The 19,110-nt window shown below is 46.3% G+C and overlaps 1 protein-coding gene and 1 long non-coding RNA gene across 3 annotated transcripts in view; one reads left to right on the top strand and one right to left on the bottom strand.

The window, feature by feature from the left end:
• The first annotated feature begins 284 nt into the window (after window positions 1–284).
• LOC131485526 (uncharacterized) lies at window positions 285–13,864 on the top strand. The gene is made up of 3 exons (XR_009248888.1): window positions 285–1,746; window positions 7,887–7,938; window positions 12,021–13,864. It is a non-coding gene; the product is annotated as an uncharacterized LOC131485526 (long non-coding RNA).
• Window positions 13,865–13,990: 126 nt separating this feature from the next.
• TGM6 (transglutaminase 6) overlaps window positions 13,991–19,110 on the bottom strand; it is a 38,663-nt gene continuing 33,543 nt past the window's right edge. For both annotated transcript variants that reach the window (XM_058685101.1, XM_058685100.1), the window contains 3 exons: window positions 17,593–17,747; window positions 17,186–17,319; window positions 13,991–16,166 (listed from right to left, as the gene is read on the bottom strand). In XM_058685101.1, the coding sequence (XP_058541084.1) occupies window positions 16,013–16,166; window positions 17,186–17,319; window positions 17,593–17,747 (443 nt within the window). In that variant the 3' untranslated portion in view covers window positions 13,991–16,012. The remainder of the gene's footprint in view (window positions 16,167–17,185; window positions 17,320–17,592; window positions 17,748–19,110) is intronic.

Below are 19,110 nucleotides of genomic sequence, written 5' to 3' on the forward strand. Positions count from 1 at the left end.
GCATATAGCCTAAGTCGTGGGGCTCCGTGATTTCTTCCCCCTAGAGTCCATGTTCAGTTGATGGTCACTGAGCAGGACTGTAGTGCTTAGTACATCAAGCTTTGAGGTTACAGAAATAGGAAGTGGACGCTACTCTTAGGTTACTGTCTGGGGGAAGACGATTCTAGATGCAAAGGAGCCCTTGAAAAAAAAAAAAAGGTGATGCACTACTGGGGTGTTAGGAATTTCTTCAGGAACGTGAGGGTGGTTCAACACACAACAGAATACCCCGCATTAACAGAAAAAAGTCCCTAATCGTTACGTCAATAGATGCGGAAAAAACATTTGACAAAATTCTGACACGCGTGATAAAGACACTCCGCAAATAAGGAATAGAAAGGAACTTTGTAAACATAGACGGGTTTATTTGAAAAACCTACAGCCAACAGAATAGGAGTGAAAACTCTCCCTTTAGTGGAAGGAACCAGTAAGTGTGCCCGCTTTTAACACTGCTGTTCAACATTGTCCTGGAGGTTACAGCCACAGCAATTAGGTAAGGATATAGAATGAAAGGTCCACTTGGAAGACTTGATACTGTTAAAATGGCAATACTCTCCAAAGTGGTCCACAGATTCAAGTGCTGTATCTGTCAAAATTCCAGTGGCTTCTTTCTGTTTGTTTCTTTCAGGAACAGAAGCGGATCCTGGAGTTCGCATGAAGCTATAAGGAAGAGGCCCTAATTAGCAAAAACGATCTTGAACAATGCTCAAAGTTGATGTCTGATTGTAAAACCTAGTACAAAGCTTCAGTAATCCAAGCAGTGCGGTACTGGCATAAGAATAGACATACAGACTAATGGAATAGAATTGAGAATCCAGAAACAAACCCTTGCGTGCATGGCTGGTATAAGAAGTCTCCAACAAACAGTGCTGGGACAATTGGATAACCAACGCAGAAGAATGAAGTTAGACCTCTGCCTCACTCCACATGTCACTCATTAACTCAAAATGGATCAACAGTCTGTAGGAGCTAAAACCATAAACCTACTAGAAGAAAACAGGTAAATCTTGACCTGGGGTCTGGTGATGGTTTCTTCGATTTGATATCAAAAGAACAACTCTTGTGCATCAAAGGATATTATCAAGAATGCGATAAGGCAGTCTGTAGAAGGGGAGAAAATATTCACAAATCCTAGATCTGACTTGGGTTTAATATCCAGACTCTGTAAGGAACGTTTACGACTCAACAGTAAAAAGATAGACCGCCCAATTTAAAAGCAAAGGAATGGCCATTTCTTCCAAACAAGATCTATATACAAATGGATAACAGGCACTGGAAAAGGACGGTTAACATTCTTGGTTATTAAAGAGATGCAGATTAACACCACAATGAGCTACCATTTCATACCCACTGGATGGCCTTCATGGAGAAAAAGGGCCAGAGGTGGAGCTGGGGAGGATGGGGGGAAAATGAACGCTTGTGCTCTGCTGGCAAAACAAAATGGTGCAGCCAGAGTGGAAAACAGTTTGGCGGTTCGTCAAAAAGTTAAACATAGAAATACCATATGATCCGGCAATCCCACTCCTAAGTATATACCCAAGAGAAATGAAAATAGATGTCAACACAGAAACTTGTATGTGAATGTTTACAGTACATGAATCATAATAGCCACAAAGCGGAAACAACTCAACGGTCCGTCGATGGATGAGTGGAGAAACAAACTGGGATATTACGTTCAATAAAATATTATTCAGCCATAAAAGAAATGTAAGTATTGATATGCACTATTTGGATGAATCTCAAAAACATTGAGCAAAGAGAAAGAAGCCAGAATCAAAAGGACACGTTATAAGATTCCTTTTATTTGAAATGTCCAGAATAGGTAAAATCACAGAGGCAGCAGATTAGAAGCTACCAGGGCGTAGGGATGGGGCCAAGGGAAATAGAGATTGATTACTTAGTGGATATGGGGTGTTTCTACCTGGTGATGAAAAGGTTTTGAAACTAGAGATGGCTGGTTATTGCACAACATAGTGAATGCAACTAAATAACAGTCGGCTTCTAATGGTCACATTAAAGTGGTTAATTGTTAATGTTGGGTGAATGTTGCCTGAATTAAAAAGGAAGGAAGAGACAGTTTTCTTTGTGGAGAGTTTACCAAGGCTTTTTGTTGTGGGCGGGATATGTTAGCAGAGGAAAAGGCCGAGGAGTAAGGTGCTTGGCGGTAGATTTTGGCAGAAAACTCAGTGGCTGGCTCAGACAATGTCACCGGAACCTATACCCTGAGTTGCACAAACTGCAAAGCAAGGCTGAGGCACCCACCCCCCCTCCCCTGGCTAGCTTCCCATTTGCCTACCAGGTATGACCCAGAAGGGTTTTGTATTCTTAGCCTGAGCTGGAAGGCATAGACTCTTATTTTACCACACAAAAAACATTTTCTTCAACAAAGGAAAAATTATATAGAGTCTCGCATTGCCAAGCAATTAGCAAAGTAAAACTACTAGATGCTTAAAACTATCCTTGAAAATCCATAAAACCCTCTTGAAGTATGGTCTGTGTGGTTCTGTGCAGAAAAATCCTTAGGAACCATTTATTAAACAAGAAAAAAAAAAGTCTGCAGTCAGGCATCTGGGTATTCCAACTATTTTCTCTTGAAGATAATTCCTGTGTCTCTGGTGGTGAAAGAGGTTTGGGATTGAGTGTACATTTTGACCTGCCTGTAGGCTTTTCTCAACTCTGGTGTTTGTATTAAGCCTTTCTAACATTAGTTCAGTTAGTAAATTGGTCTGTGGCTTGAGGATTGAAAGAGACAACAGAGTAAAACCAGGTTTGCTGTGGGTTTACATCCAAATTCTTGGTCAGACCCATATGCATACTATTCCATAGTTTATATATTCTGCTGGTTTCTTTTAAGAATATTTAATTGTATAAGTGTTCATTTAAGAATGACTGTAGAAAAAATTGTCCTAGCACTCTGAACGTTCAACGTGAATCTTTGCCTCCTTGGGTTTTGTGATCTTGCTATAGCCTCAACTTTCTGTTTGTTTTAACATCAGAACATCTCCAGATCTTTGCAAACATTATAATGACTTTAGTGTCTCATTAAGGGAACACTGAACATATCACTGTTTACTTAACCAGATCTTTGCAGTTGGACATTTAGCGTTTTCACTGTCAAATAACATGATGATCGTACTTGTGCATAAAGATCATTCTGTTTTTAGGTAATTCAAAAGGAGTTTCTGAGTCAAAGGTTGTAAATGTTTTCGTTAACTTTTAAAACCCGAGTTGATTTGCCCTGTTCCAAAACACACGACTACACTTTTCACAGAATCCTCCTGAGAATTGATAATTGTCATTAAGAAGAAATACACTCCTGAAAATGGTATATCGTTGTTATATCATTGTGGTCTTTTTATTTCCAAGGGGTCATTTCTTTTTCTTTATTTTTTTCAAAGTGGTAGGTTTTATTTGTTTATTTATTTATTTAGTGCCAGTGTGGGAGAGGAGCAGAGGGAGAGAGGCAGAGAGGGAATGCCTTCCAGCTCAGGCTAAGAATACAATACAGGTTCCGTGCTCTGCTTAGAGCCCAGTGAGGGGCTGGATCCCATGGCCCTGGGATCACGACCTGAGCCAAAATCGAGTCGGACAGTCAACCAGCTGAGCTACCCAGGCAGCTTAAATTATCAATTTCCTCTTTTGTGTATGTCTTTAAAAAAACTTTTGTGATAGACGTTTTCCTGTTATTGCCTAAGTCCTAAGAATGATGATGGATGGATGTCACCTGATGCTTCTTATTTTGGGAATTCATATTATCTCTGATTTTTCATGACTACAACCAGGCAGTAATGAATATTGCGTGTAGAAATACTTTCTCTTTGGATTTTGTAAGTTTTTAGGAGAAATACTCATGATTCAAAGGCGGGCACTAGAAAGAAGGAAGTTCTCGTTTACTGAATGGGGGCGTGTGCCTACACCCTCTGGAGGAGCTGTGTACTGGGCTCAGCCAGTTAGGTTGCCTGTGGGGAAAGGAATCTAGTCCCAGGGGAACAGACATGAAAGGAAGTTCCCACTGTATACCATTTAGAACATTTAAACTATGAACCATGTGAGCGCATTACCTCATTAAAAAAATTCAGTACGTTTTAAAAGTTAAAAATGGTGAATAATGAATGTACTTAAAAACAAATCCACCAGGAGGCAGCATTGCTCTGTCAGGAAGGGAGCTTCCAGTGTCTGAGCTCAGTCTTGCACCTGTGCTGGGATTGTGGGTTGATCTTTTTTCTTCCTCATCTTCTGTATTGTTCTGATTTTCTACAAAGACCCACACGGAGATAAACTACACTTTATTTAAGCAAAGGAGGAAGTGTCAAGCCCTGCCCCTCTTTGGCTGTGGGCCATGCCTCTGTACGTGTGTATAAATTCCTGAAAGTAGATTACTTACCAAAGAAGAGAATGGATACGCTTAAAATGCTGATAGATACACCAAATAAATAACCCTCCAATTGTGTTATCTTGCACCGTTTGTAACAGTGTAGGCAGGTGCCTGTTTCTGACATCCTTGCCAAGTCGGTGTGTTGATACATTGTTAGATCTTGTTCAATCTGATAAATTTAAAAAAAGGCTTGTTTTAATTAGTAAATAGTTATAAGGAAGGATAGTGATGTTTTCATATATTTATTTTTTTGTGAGAGACTTTCCACTCTAATGAGGGCAGGAAATTCATCCATGTTGTTTCCCATGGCTTTGTGCACTCAACACATGTTGTTGAATGAATGAAAGATAAATAAATTTTCTAGGCTCTGGTTTCCTCATTTGTAAAATGCCAGTGTTGTCTTGCTGGGGGGATTGACACCCCTCCCATCCAAATTTGATTGAATAGCTGGGACTGATGACCCTACACACGCATCAAGGGGATATGAAAATTTTTATTGTTGACATAAAGTGGCTTTTGTGGCAGAGCGGGCAGGCTCCTAAGCAGGTGTGAAAATGGCTTGAGAGAGCAAGGAGAGGTGACTGTCCCATTTTATTGTGCTTACAGGGTGGGGCTGTGGTGAGGGTCCCTTGAGAGGGACCACACGTGCCAAGGGAGGGAGCCCAAAGGCTTTCTTGTGGGCTTCAAAGCTGTTAGCAGTGAAACATAAAAAAATGAAATTGGACTTTGTATTACAGGGTGATGGAACAGCACCTCACTGAAGATTAGACGACGTTATATAATATACATAATAAGGTTAGCACAAAGGAAGCCGGTAAATACTTGTCATTAGTATTGTTCTTGAGTCTTTCAATTTTAACTTTGTAAAGGGATTTTTTTCTTTTGAATATAACCCTAGAATATTTTTTTTCAGGAGTGGGATCTGTAGTTACAGGGTTTGGCTACTCTTACGTAGGATGTGGCTTGTTTTTTTCATCCTGGTGGATTAGCTACAGTGCTTTGCATGAAGTCAAAGAAGGAACATGCTCATTTCCAGAATGCCTTGTATTGAGGGCCTTGCATAGTGCTGGGTGCTTCACATGTGTTATGTCAGGGAATGCTTGTTGACATGAAGGAAAGAGAATGTCCCTGAGGTGTGGGGTGGGGAGGCTGGCTGGTAAAGCTGAACATATGCATGTTCTATGATCCAGCATTTCCACTCGTAGATGTGTACCCAACAGAAATGCTGGCATATGCTCACAAAAAGAAATACACAAGAATGTAGATAGATAGCAACCCTATTCATACACAATAGCCCAAACTGGAAACCACCTAACTATCCATCGACAGTAAGAGGGATAAATTGTAGTATACAGTTTGAAAGATAGGAAAGATAAATTGCAGTATACCCACACCGTGCAATATTGCACATCAAAGAATATGACAGATCTACAACAATTCGCAGCAATATAGATGAATCTTCTATACGAAATGTCAAGGGACAGGAGTCAGGGCCAAATAAAAGATACATATGTGCAATTCCATTCATATAAAGCACAAACACTAATCTTTGCTTCCACAATTTAGGATTATGGTTACTCCGGGCGGGGACACAAAGGGAGCTTCTAGGGTGCTGGGAATATTCGATTTCTTGATCTGGGCGCCGGTTACCTAAGTGGGTTGTTGGTGAAAATGCAGCAATGCTGCACACTTTTGATATAAATACATTTTTGTATGCATGTTAAGCCCCTATAAAAATTAAAATGAAATTTTCATTGGGGGAAAATGTAAAAGGAAGCTTCCCACTGTGCTAACTGTGGTAGTGTCTAGGCGAGGAGACTCTGGCTGGTATTTTCCCTACTCTTTCTGTCTGGTTTTTTTCTTTTTTTTTCTTTTTTTTTTTTTTTACATTTATTTATTTTTGAGAGACAGAGCACAAGTGGGGGAGGGGCAGAGAGAAGGAGACACAGAAACCGAAGCAGGTTCCAGGCTCTGAGCTGTCAGCACAGGGCCTGACATGAGGCTCGAACCCACAAGCCATGAGGTCATGACCAGAGCTGAAGTCCGACGCTCAACCGACTGAGCCACCCAGGTGCCCCTCTTTCTGTATGTTTCTGATTTACTATTATTCATTCATTCATTCATTCATTCATTCAATAAGTATTTACTGCATGCCTCCTATGTACTAGGCACTGTTCTATTCAACTCTGCTGGGTATAAGAATGAACAAAATAGGAGAATTCTCTGTACTTGATGGACTTACATTCTCCAAGAGGGAGATGGACACTAAATAATAAACATGTAAGTAAATTATGTCCAATGGCAACAATTGCTACGGAGGAAAACCAATCAGAAAGGGAGATGCAAAGTGCTGTGAACATGGTACTATTTCATTAGGGTGGTCAGGGACCGTCTTCTGAGAAAGAGCAGTTTGAGCAGAAACCTGTTAGAATAAGGGAGCAACCTGGTAGGTGTTGGTTGGGGATGGACCCTAAGGGTTCCAGGTGGGTGGTACAGCGACTGCCAAGGCACTGAGGTCCGAGCGCTCTGTATTTTTCAGAAAACGTCAAGAAGGGCACAGCCCCAGTTACAGATTTATTCCATCTCGGCTCCAAACCCACCTTTGTCAGTAGAGGGCGCCGGAGAGACACTGCAGGATGGAGAGGGCTTGCTTTCTCGCTTCCGGCGTGCTCTCGGTGGGCTTCTGCAGTTTCCATTGCTTCCCCAGGGCCCGGCTCCCACAGCCCCGGTGGTCTCGGCAGCACCAGGCTTCCGCAGGGAAGATGGCTTTGTTAGCACTGGCGCCTGCAATGCACCGGCCATCAGCAAGCACCCCGTGACCAGCAGCCTCCCCAGGCACCTTTCTTGGGCGGTTTTGTAAGAGCATTTCGCGGGAGATACCTCACCATGAATGGCTCTCCCTTGCACCCGGAGAGGGCAGATTTCCAGCAACTTCCACTAGTGAAGCACCACAGGGACTTCTCTGCCAATGTTCAGCCATAGCATATTCTCCCCAGTAGACGTGATCTCGACCTTGTTGGCGGGGGTGGGGCGTTGGGGGGGTGGGTAGTGGGCTCTTCCTGGGGCTCTCTCCACCCTGGGGCTAGCAGCTGCTTGTTAAATATGAAATTCCAGAATTCTTTGGAGGGCTCTTTATTTCTTTTTTTTTTTTTTTTTAATTTAAAAAAAATTTTTTTTTAAGTTTATTTATTTTTGAGACAGAGAGAGACAGAGCATGAACGGGGGAGGGGCAGAGAGAGAGGGAGACACAGAATCAGAAGCAGGCTCCAGGCTCTGAGCCATCAGCCCAGAGCCCGACGCGGGGCTCGAACTCAGGGACCGCGAGATCGTGACCTGAGCTGAAGTCGGACGCTTAACCGACTGAGCCACCCAAGCGCCCCTGGAGGGCTCTTTATTTCTTATTAGCCAATCTCCAATTACTCCACCCCTCGTTAGAGTCATTAATTCTTTATATTATACTTTCCCCATACAGATTCATCATGGTAGATCCTGACTGATCCACTGACTCTGGCTCTGGAGGAGTGGTAAGTACGAGAATGATAGGAGAAGCCAGAGAGCAGCCAAGGGGGCGCCAGAGGACCCTTGCTTTCACTCTGTGTGAGATGGGGCGCCCATGGAGGGGGTATGAACAAAGGGATGACAAGATGTGACTTAGATTTGGAAAGCTCCCCTGATGGCCTCGGGGAGGAAGGAGAGAAGGCAAGCAGGAGCAGAGGCAGGGAAACCAAGCTGGAAGGCGACGGTAATATTCTAAGCAAAAAATGGCCACGGCTGGGATCTGAGTAGGCTTTTGGCGGTGGAGTCAAAAGGCATATGAATTCTGGACCTTTCGAAGGTGGAGCTGACCGGATTTGCCTTGGATGTCATGAGACGAGAGGGAAAAACGGGTAAAGAATAATTCCAAAGGGTTTTTGACCTGAAAGGCTGTAAGGAGGGAGTTCCCATCTGCCGTGGGAGGCGACGGGAATCAGGGATTCGGTTTTGGATGTGTTAAAATAGACACAAATTGAGAAGCATTTATTTAAGAAAATCTAGCAAACGACGGCAAAATCAACGGGAATCCACGGCATTTCAGCTCAGAGCAGCTGGTCTCCCTACCCCCAGCTCTGTGGTCCTACCGGGGCGAGGCAGGTCATGAGGATTGCAGCTCTAAGGGTAAAAGGGCCAGATTTTTTTGTAGAAAAGGGCAGAAAACTACATGCTCGGGGTTGATCTCAAACCCAACAGCAAGATCAGTGGCAAACTATCAGGCAAGGCCCACGTCACAGTCTAAGACGTGACGTCCATACTGGTTGGGGCAAACAGCAGACTGGTAGACCAGAAGTTTAACAACGAGGGGCACCTGGGTGGCTTAGTCAGTTAGGTGACCAACATCGGCTCAGGCCATGAGCTCATGGCTCATGGGTAGGAGCCCAAGTTGGTCTCTGTTGCTGACAGCTCAGAGCCTGGAGCCTGCTTTGGATTCTGTGTCTCCTCTCTCTCTAACCCCTTCCCTGCTCATGTTCTCTCTCTCTCAAAAATAAACAAACATTTAAAAATTAAAAAAAAAAATTTAACAATGGATATCTGGGAAGGAGGCAGCCAGAGTGGGTCTTGATTAAGATCTTACTTAAATCCCTTGTGGGCTGGAAGGCTGAGGTCATACCCAAGGCTGTGAGCACCTAAAGGGAGATCAGAGGGCACACCGGCCAGCTGTTCCCTGCTGGTTGACCCTGAGGTGTTGTAAACACAGAACTTAAAAGATGGGGCCCACTTGTAGACTGCCCGAATTTTGCATTCCTGAAACCACCCACAGATTCATTAGCAAAGACTAGGAGCCCTTCCGCTCAAGGTGGCTCAAGGTGTTTCAGCGCAAGCTCTTGACTAATCTGCTGACCCAGGGATGACCTCTAAGAAGTCAGACTTAAAAACAAGGATCAAAAACACAACACCCCCAAACTCTAAGTGGAGAAATCAGTCACCACACAATGCAAGGGGAAATAGACTTCATAGGATGAATCCAGGCAAACACATCAAGGACACAAAGAAGCAAATAAACAGCGGTAACAATTGCCTCTCCCTGGAGGGATCAGAATTCAGTGTGAGAGCATTATCTGATGTAAAATGTCTGGTCTCCCGTAAAAATTGTAAGACCTGCAACGCACGTGCGCGCGCGCACACACACACACACACGCTAGGAAAATGTGACCTCCCTTCTCCTCCCCCCCCCCCCTCCCCGCCCAGGGGTAAAAAAACAACAGTCAATACACACAATCTCTGAGCAAAGACTCCAAAGCTGCTCTTATCAATTCACTGGCCTAACAGATCTATAGGACACCCTGTCCAACAACAACAGAATACACAGTTGTTTTTTGGTTAAGTTTATGTATTTTGAGAGAGAGAGAGAGCTGGAGGGGCAGAGAGAGAGGGAGAGAGAGAGAATCCAAAGGAGGCTCCTCGCTGCCAGCACAGAGCCCGATGTGGGGCTCGCACCCACGAACCGTGAGATCATGACCTGAGCTGAAACCGAGAGTCGGACACTTTAACCAACTGAGCCCCCCAGGCGCCCCCCAGAATACACCTCCTTCTCAAGCACACGGTAACATTCTTGAGAGTGGACGATATGCTACACAATAAAGCAAACCTCTATCCATTAATTTTTTTTTTAATTAAACTTTTTATTTTGAGATAATAATAATTCACGTGCAGTCATAAGAAACAACACAGAAAGATCCCAGGTACTCTTTAGCCAGTTTGCCCCAAAGGTAACATCTTGCAAAACTATAGGACGGCATCCCAACTAGGATACTGGCGGTGACAGAGTTCAGAGAGTCCACATTCGAATCATCATGGGGATGCTTGTGTTGCCCTGTTATAGCCACATTGACTCTCTCTCGCCTTCAGTCTTCCTTAACTTCAGGCAACCACTAATCTGTTCTCTCTTTCTAGAATTTTGTCATTTCAAGAAAGTTACAGAAATGGAATCCTATACTGTGTCACCTATTAGAATTGGCTTTTTTTTTTTTAATTCGGCATAATTCTATGGGGATTCCTCCAGATTGTGTAGGTATCCATCGTTCATCCCTTTTTATCTCTGAGTAGTATTCCATGCTATAGATGGACCCCTGTTTTTTGTTTTTGTTTTCAAAGTTTATTTATTGATTTATTTTGAGAGAGAGAGAGAGAGAGAGGGAGAGCAATCAGGGGAGGGGCAGAGAGAGAGAGAGAGAGAGCGAGAGAATCCCAAGCAGACTCTGCACTGTCAGTGCAGAGCCCCATGTGGGGCTTGAACTCCCAAACCGTGAGATCATGACCTGAGCCAAAGTCAAGAGTCGGATGCTTAACCCACTGAGCCATGGAAGCGCCCCAATTGTTGAATTACTTAGCAATTAAAGGACATCTACGTTGTTTCCAGCTTGGGGCTGCTACAAATAAAACTGCTAAACATCCACGCACAGATGTTTATATACACACAAGTTTCACTTCCTGGAATAAATGCCCAGGAGTGCGATTGCTTGCTTGTATCTTAGTGGCATATTCCTCCCTCCCCGTCTTTCTCCCTCCCCCTTCTTTTCTTCCTCCCTCCCTCCCTCCCTCCATTCCTCCTTCCCTCCCTCCCTCCCTCCCTTCCTTCCTTCCTTCTTTCTTTCCTTCCTTCCTTCCTCCCTCCCTCCCTCCCCTCCCTCCCCTCCTTCCTTCCTTCCGAAACCACGAAATTATTTTCCACAGTGGCTGCAACATTTTACATTTATTCCAGCAAGGTAAGAGTGATCAAGATTCTCCTTACCAGCATTTGACATTGTCACCTTTTTATTTTTTTTTAAATTTTTATTTTTTTTTTTAACGTTTTTTTAAATTTATTTTTGAGACAGAGAGAGAGCATGAATGGGGAGGGGCAGGGAGAGAGGGAGACAGAATCAGAAGCAGGCTCCAGGCTCTGAGCCATCAGCCCAGAGCCCGACACGGGGCTCGAACTCACGGACCATGAGATCGTGACCTGAGCCGAAGTCGGACGCTTAACCGACTGAGCCACCCAGGCGCCCCAACATTGTCACCTTTTTAAAACATCAGCAATTTTGTTGGTATATAGTAACATCTCATTATGGTTTTAATTTGCATTTCCCTAGTGGCTAATAATATTGAATATCCTTTCATGTTTGTTTTTTTTTTTTGTTTTTTTTTTGTTTTTTTTTTTTTGCCATCTGTATATCCTCTTCATCGAAAAGGTTATGTCTTTTGCCCATTTTCTTTCTTTCTTTTTTTTTTTTTTAATTTTTTTTTCAACATTTTTTATTTATTTTTGGGACAGAGAGAGACAGAGCATGAACGGGGGAGGGGCAGAGAGAGAGGGAGACACAGAATCGGAAACAGGCTCCAGGCTCTGAGCCATCAGCCCAGAGCCTGACGCGGGGCTCGAACTCACGGACCGCGAGATCGTGACCTGGCTGAAGTCGGACGCTTAACCGACTGCACCACCCAGGCGCCCCTGCCCATTTTCTTAGATTGCTTTTTACTGTTGGATTTTGAGAGTTCTTTATGTATCCTGGATTCTAGTTCTCTGTCAGATACGTGGTTTGCAAACGTTTTTTCCCCCCAGTATGTAGCTTGTCTTTCATTCTTTTCACAGGATCTCTCACGGACGCACACATTTTGAATTGTGATGAAGTCCAATTTATCAAGTTTTCTTGCTGAGATTTTGATGGGAGTTGCAAACCTGTATATCAATTTGGGGATAACTGACTTAACTCTGCTGAATCTTCCCATTCATGAAAAAGAGATGTCTCTCCATTTATTTAAATCTGCCTTGGTTTCTCTCATCAGTATTTTTTAGTTTTCCGCATGGAAATCCATACGTTTTGTTAGATTGACATCTAAATATTTCATGTTTATGGACTGTAAATGTAAATTAAAAATAAATTTGGTTTGGATTGTTCGATGAGAGTCCACAGGAATACAGTTGATTAAAATATTGGTTCCCGTGATTCTGGAGGCAGACGAGTCTGATATATACATCGCGTTGGTTCTGTTTCTCGGGAGAACCCCGGCTCACACAAGCACCCCCATTACCACAACCACTTTTCCACCTTGCCTGCTTCGGTTTGGGAAATAGTCTCGTAACCCACCAAGCCTCGCCAATGAAGAGGAGACCAGGGATCTTTTGCGGGGACAGTCTCTTAGGCCTGTGGCAGAGGCAAAGATAACATGAAGGGGAAGCTATTGCAGGGGTCAGGGTCAAGGTACTGGCCTCTGAATCTCCCTTGTCGGTTACCATCTCGAGACTGAAGGTTAAGGCTGCTGACCCATATCAAGAAGGTAGTGAGCTACAAGACACTTTGGGCACATTGGCCTTCACTTTGTTCCCGGGGTGTCCCAGGACAAGGTCGTTTTTGCCTCAGCGTCTCCATGAATCAGACTTCTTCGCTGCAAGCGGAAGAAACTGATCCTTGTCGGCTTAAGCAAAGGGGATGGGGTAGAAATTAAGGGCAAACTGGAGAAGATAGTAAGACACAGAGCAGACATCGGGAAATATGGGATTCCACGAGTCTTCAGAGGGTCAAGAAGTAGGCAGCCCGAGACAGCACGGCAGATTGTGTCTTTCCAGAAATATCTATGGCGATATTTTCAGTCCGCCAAGCTCTTCCAGAATCTTTGCACCTTTTTTTTTTTTTTTTTTTTAATCATGAGCTGGGTCTATTTCCTCTTGAAACTTGGAGGAACTCTGCAAGTGCCTTGACGAACAGGATGTGGCAGAAGTGGCACTGGATGACCTCTAACCCCAAGGCATAAGGGCAAAATGGCTTCCGTCTGACTCTCTTGAGATGCTTGCCCTTCTACTGTGTTGTGAGGAAACCCAGGCCACGTGGAGAAGCTGTAGGTGGGCGTCCTGGCTGACAGCCAAGCGTGGTGCTTGGCCAACAGCCAGCATCCATGGCCGGAACCATGAGTGGATAAGCCTTCAGATGTCCCCGGCCCAGCCTTTGAGCTGTCTCTGCTCCCCCAAGTCAAGCAGAGATGAGCTATCCCTACGCAGCCCTGACCAGACTGCAGTTTCATCAGCAAAATAACGGTCGTCGTGATTTTAAGCCTTAAGTTACGGGCTGGTTTGTTACACAGCAGTTGATAACTGGGACATGCGGCCACTGTGTCAGAGCAGAAATTACCTGGCTGGGACACAGCCCAGGACCCCGAGGACCCCTCCACCCCTGTGAGACCGTCTGAACATTTATTCCCTCCATCCTGATCTCAGGAGAGAGCCTGTGCCTGTGTGAGTGAAGGTGCCCAGCCCTGGCTGCGCCGTGAGGCAGGTTGAAGATGGAGAGAATAATAGTGTCTCCTTCACTGAGTCGTTATGAAGGTTAAATAAATTCATATGCATCAAGCCCCCGAAACAGTTCCTGGCATGTAGTAAGAACACGGATTCGATTTTTAATCATTAGTTTTGTTACTATTAAAATGTGAGCTTGGATATCACTTCCTCGGGGAGTCTTTCTCTGAGGCCACCATGGGGACAGGTGCCATCCTAGCCCCCACACCTCGGGGACATGTAATTAGCGTATTTACAGATTTGTTTGCTTGTTTCCTCTTAGGTCTCCTTTTACTTTTCGCACCCTTTAAGGTGCTGTGATTGAATACCTGTGTCCACCTGCCAGAAAGTCATCGCCCTGGGCAGAGGGACCTTGTAATGTCACTGCTCTGTCCCTGGGTTGGACAGAATGCAGGTGGATGTGGCGACACATTGTCCAGACCTTCCTTCAGTGGACGGCTTGTTGCACCAACTGCTGGGGGTGCTGCCTGCAGATGACCGTCACTGTCAACCCCCTCAGGGATGGCCTCCACTGTCGGGAGCTATCTTGCCCAAAGTCACACCTCTTCGGGGGCCAATCGGCGACGGATGCAGGCGTAGGAAGGCCCAGCCATCTTGGCCCAACTTAGGACAACTCTCAAAGGCCATGTTAGCTCCACAGCTGCCCGTGGGGTGGTCCCCAGCTGGCACTGGGCCGGCCTCAGCACTCTCTTCCTCTCTCTGCCTATCCTGCTTCGTCCCCCTCCCTTCCACTGTGTTGACCCCCAGGTCATTCCTTACTAAATGTCCTGCACCCTACACTCCCAACTCAGAGGGTCAGCCTCCTGGGACGTGAAACTTGGTTCAGCCAAGCCTGAGGAAGATGGGCAGTCGGCACTTGCTTCAAGGATGGGGTGTCTGGGGCCACTGGGCGGGGGGAGACCATCTTGGTCTCCCTGCTGAAAGGAGCGTCCCTTTTACTAAGAGTGGGAGATGTGCTCTGTTGTACTGAGCCCCCAGTACCCCTTCCTGCTGCTCAATCCTGAGGAAATGGCTGCCTCTTCTGAACCTCCAGCTGCCCCTCTTACATGGACAGGATGAGCATCCAAAACCTAGGCTTGGAAAGGGGGTCCTCCACGCATCTGGGTTCTCCAAGCTGTCCTGCTGTGTAGACTCGTCAGAGAAATGCCTTCACTGAAGCCTTGGTCACAAGGATCACCCACCCCTCACTGTCTGTGTGTTTGCCTGACGCCCTTTTAGCAAAGACTCACTACATAAATTGTTTCCACGGAAGTCCGTATTCAGGAGGTGTCTCACTGCCTGTTTTGGTGTTGTTCAGATGACTTAAATTCCGTGACTAATCGTAATTCCTTTGACTGTCTGGGACATTTCGAGCTGATTTCTCTGACCTGTGCAGTTGTCCTCAGGTCCTGGTGGTCTCTACTCCAGTCCTCGTTCCAGAAATCTCTGTCCTGTTTTGATGCCAAGAACACGGTTGTGTGTAGTAAGCTGCTGGGGGTGTTTTGCAAAGTTAACACTGTTTCCATTTTCAGAAAGTAAATAACCCCTGGGCTGGTGGTAGGAGGCCCCTGATGACCGTGATGGGATCAGATTTGGGGTTTCATCCTCAAATGCAATCCGGGCTTGATGGCCTCTCTCCTGCTGTCCGCAGGTGCTGGTCGTGGGTCTTCACTGAGGGAACATCTCCCATTGCTTCAAATCTAATGATTTCCAGAACATGACTTTGGGGGTAACACTTTGGTGGTGTAAATGGCATGCACGCGGACCCCAATTCTGTCTGTAGCTCCCCTATGGCTGTGGACAAGGCTCTTCCCTCTACGTAAAATGGGAGTGTGGAGGGATGTGTGGGTGTCAGCTCTAACACTTTCGGGTTCCTCTTCAACGCTGGGAGGACATTCTTGGATCTGGATCTGGTCAGAGTGTTGAGGACCTGAGATGGAAGCAAGGAGAACCTAGGAGTCGGCCAGGGTGATGGTGGGCTGGCAGGGCAGGGGTGGCAGAGCTGGGTGGGCCATGGTCACAGTGATGCTTGATCAGCCTCTCGGCAATGACGGTGATGGATGACAGGGGAAGAGGTTCCCAACATCACCCATCGTTGTCCAAAAGTTTAAGGATTGCTGAGTCTAACACCTTGTTTCACAGATGGGGAAACAGGCCCAACAGAAGAAGGGACTTGCCCATGTTCGCAAAGTGGGGCAGAAACCGAAGCAGGACTGGAACCCAGGCCTCCTGGCTCCCATGCAGGAGAGGCAGAGAGGTGGACAGGGAGGGACCAGGGGCCATCTCCTCCCCTCTCAGCCCCTGGTGGTGGCCAGTCACTTGGCTGTGGCCACGTGGATGATCACAAAGCCTTTGATGTCTGGGAAATAGGGGCTGACGAGGTCCACCTGCAGCTGCCTTGGGCCACTCTTGGAGGGGGTGATGTTGAACTGGACCGAGGCCCTCTCCTGAGGCTCCAGGCTGGGCACACTGGGGAAAGGGGACGGGAGAAAGGCAGACCATCAGCCCCCTCTCCTTCTGAACCTGGCCTGCCCTCTCCAGAGCCCTTGGGATCAAGGACACACCTTGAGACTTGACATTTAAGCCTCACCAGTAGGCTTCCAGCATAATTTTCCCTTCCACCACTTCTCACCTCTTTCCACCCAACCAGGCTTGTCTGCTCCCTGTGCCCTGAACTTACCTTACACTTCCTCTCTCTGGGCTTTTGTCTGCACTGTTCCTCCCACCTAGGTTGTCCTTTCTATTCCGATCACAACCAAGGGCCAGATCAAGTGTCTCTTCTTCCAGGAGACCCTCCCCGACAATACCAGCCATTGAGACCTATGACTAGGAAACCCTCCATGCTTCTTGGTACCTGAAAACTTCTCAAGTCAGCATTCAAGGCCCAGCTCAAATATCAGCTCCACTGCAGCTTTTCCCTGGTTCCACCTCATCCCCAGTTAAGGGCTACTCCTGATTCTCTGGACCCTGGAGATCCATTCCTCTGCGCAAATCACACGTATCTTCATTTGAAGGACCACCAGTCTAGGAGAACACTTCTCCAGGCAGAACCCCATCTGTTCATCTTGGTGTTCCCAAAGTTGACACATGGCTCCGAGAAGAGGTCATTATGATGAAGGATCATGTGAACGAGTGAGTGTGTGGATGCAAGAACGAAGGCGTGGATGGTTGAGAGTAAGTCAACAAGTGCATGAATGAACAGAACATGTGTGAATGAGTGGGGGAAGAAACCAGTCAAGACTGAGTTGAGCAGATAGATGAAGTGAATGGATGAGGGAATGAGTGAGTGGATGAGTTACACAACTAAGCTAATGACGGAAGGAAGGAAGGAAAGAAGGAAGGAAGGAAGGAAAGGACACGTAAATGAAGGCTGATGTAGGCTGTGAGCTGGTTCCTGGGAGTCCAGGGTATCTCCCGCACCCCTCTCTGTTGGTAGCTTCACCATCCGATATAGAAGGTGGACCTTCCACTCCCAGGCTGATACTTACTCAATGCTGAGCTGTCCCTGGAGAAGGCCACTGCCCTCCACCATCAGCATACAATCCTCCACTGTCTCCAGGAGGGGGTTGACCACCGTCACTTTCACCACAACCGCCACCCCTACCATGGCTGGGCCCAGCACCTGGAGGGGTAACACCCATAAGTCATCCTTCTCCTCCTCCACACTCCCCCAGGAAACCTATGGGGCCCGGCTGGGACGCCGGTTGGATCCTGGCATGGGCATTAATCATGGCATCCTCCCACCCCGTTAGTGAACTCCATCATTATGTCCATCCCCCTGCATCCATGCCACCTCTCCACTGCCAGAGCTCATGGCACAACTCCCCGGCCTCTGATGCCCTCCCTCAGCTGTGAACGGGGACTTCCAGGAATGGGGGATGCAGACTGGATTCACCTTGATGGTGATGACATCCTCCAGAGTGATGTCCTTCTCCACCAGGAGCTTCTCTCCTTTGGTGACAAAGCACATCGCAGCCAACAGGATCTTCTTGTCCTCTGTCAGGTCTTCCTTATACTGAGAGTAAGCTATTGTGATTGGGATCTTTTTCTCTGGAAGGGAAAGCAGAGGTGGGAGTTAGGGGTCCAACGTTTTCTTTCAACGGGATCCAGAATGAGGCGGAAGTCTCAATTCCTAGTTATACCCTCTTTGGCCCTTGTCACCAAGCTGGGATGGGCATTATTAGTACCAGTTCACAGATGAAGACACCTAAGGCTCAGAGAGGTTAATTTCTTGTCCAATAGCAGACAGCAAGTAAGTCAAGGAGCCAAGATGAGGTGGGATTCAAATTCAGGCCAGTGGGCTACCTTCACACCACACAATTTCTCCATGAACTCCCGGAGGTGTGTTTAAACTTCCCCTAATCATTCCAGATGGAAATCTCCCAGTCCAGTATGTATTCCTCCCATTAGGAATCCACTTCCCGTTTATTGAGCACCTACTATGTGCCAGGTGCAGAGAAGAGAGAGGTCAAAGGTCTGCCTCAAGCTTCCAATCCAGTGAGGAGGCCAACTTCTTTGAAGCTTCTCCAAATCCTCCCTCGCCATGAAGGCCCATCCTAGTCAGCCCCACCAGGGGTGGAAAGCCTTCACGGACACCCCACTCAAGTGATCTCGTGCCCTCTGCCTTCTGAGCTCCCATGGTCCTGGGACCCTCACCAGCCACAGACACCCTGCCTATGCATTTCCTTCTTTCGAGCAAGGCCACAGCTGATTGCCAGTCGTATTTGGATTTTTTGGACCACCATATGTTTTTTCTTTTAGGTACGATGCGTTCTTTCCAACTTGCTCTAGGTCCTACCACCTCCCACTGCTCTTCCTGTAATTCTGTTTCCTTCTTGTCCCTGAAGTCATCTGAGTTTTCAATGTGTGGATTTGGGTCCTTAAAGGATTTGAACTTGGTTCACTCCATGCTCCCCCAGAGCACATGTGCATACAGTAGATGCTTCCTGAATGCCCAGGTGCTGATCCATTTATCAAAATTCTACATTGTTTTATGGGTTTCCTTAGTCCAGTAGGCCATTACTAAGACTCCTTACTACAATCACAGCAATAATTAATAATGGGAAAAGCTGACTTTTACTAACTTCGCTGCTGGGCCCTGGGGATCCAGCACATTCATCAACTAATTCATTCCGTCCATACAACGATTCCATGAGCAAGTATTATTATCCCCAACTTCTAATAATATCAATAACACTGTCAGTCCCTGCAAAAAATCACATGTTCCTTAGGTTGTAAGAACTATGCCAAATGCTTGATATATTTTACATCATTCACTCCTTGTGTGGTGGGAGATGGGTGGCTCTCAAAGTGTGGTCCTGGGCCCAGGGGCACTGGCATCATCTGGGAACTTGTTAGAAATGCAAATTCGGGGTGCCTGGGTGGCTCAGTCGGTTAAGCGTCTGGCTTCAGC

The sequence above is a fragment of the Neofelis nebulosa genome, chromosome 9, assembly GCF_028018385.1.
Source record: "Neofelis nebulosa isolate mNeoNeb1 chromosome 9, mNeoNeb1.pri, whole genome shotgun sequence".
Taxonomy (NCBI): domain Eukaryota; kingdom Metazoa; phylum Chordata; class Mammalia; order Carnivora; family Felidae; genus Neofelis; species Neofelis nebulosa.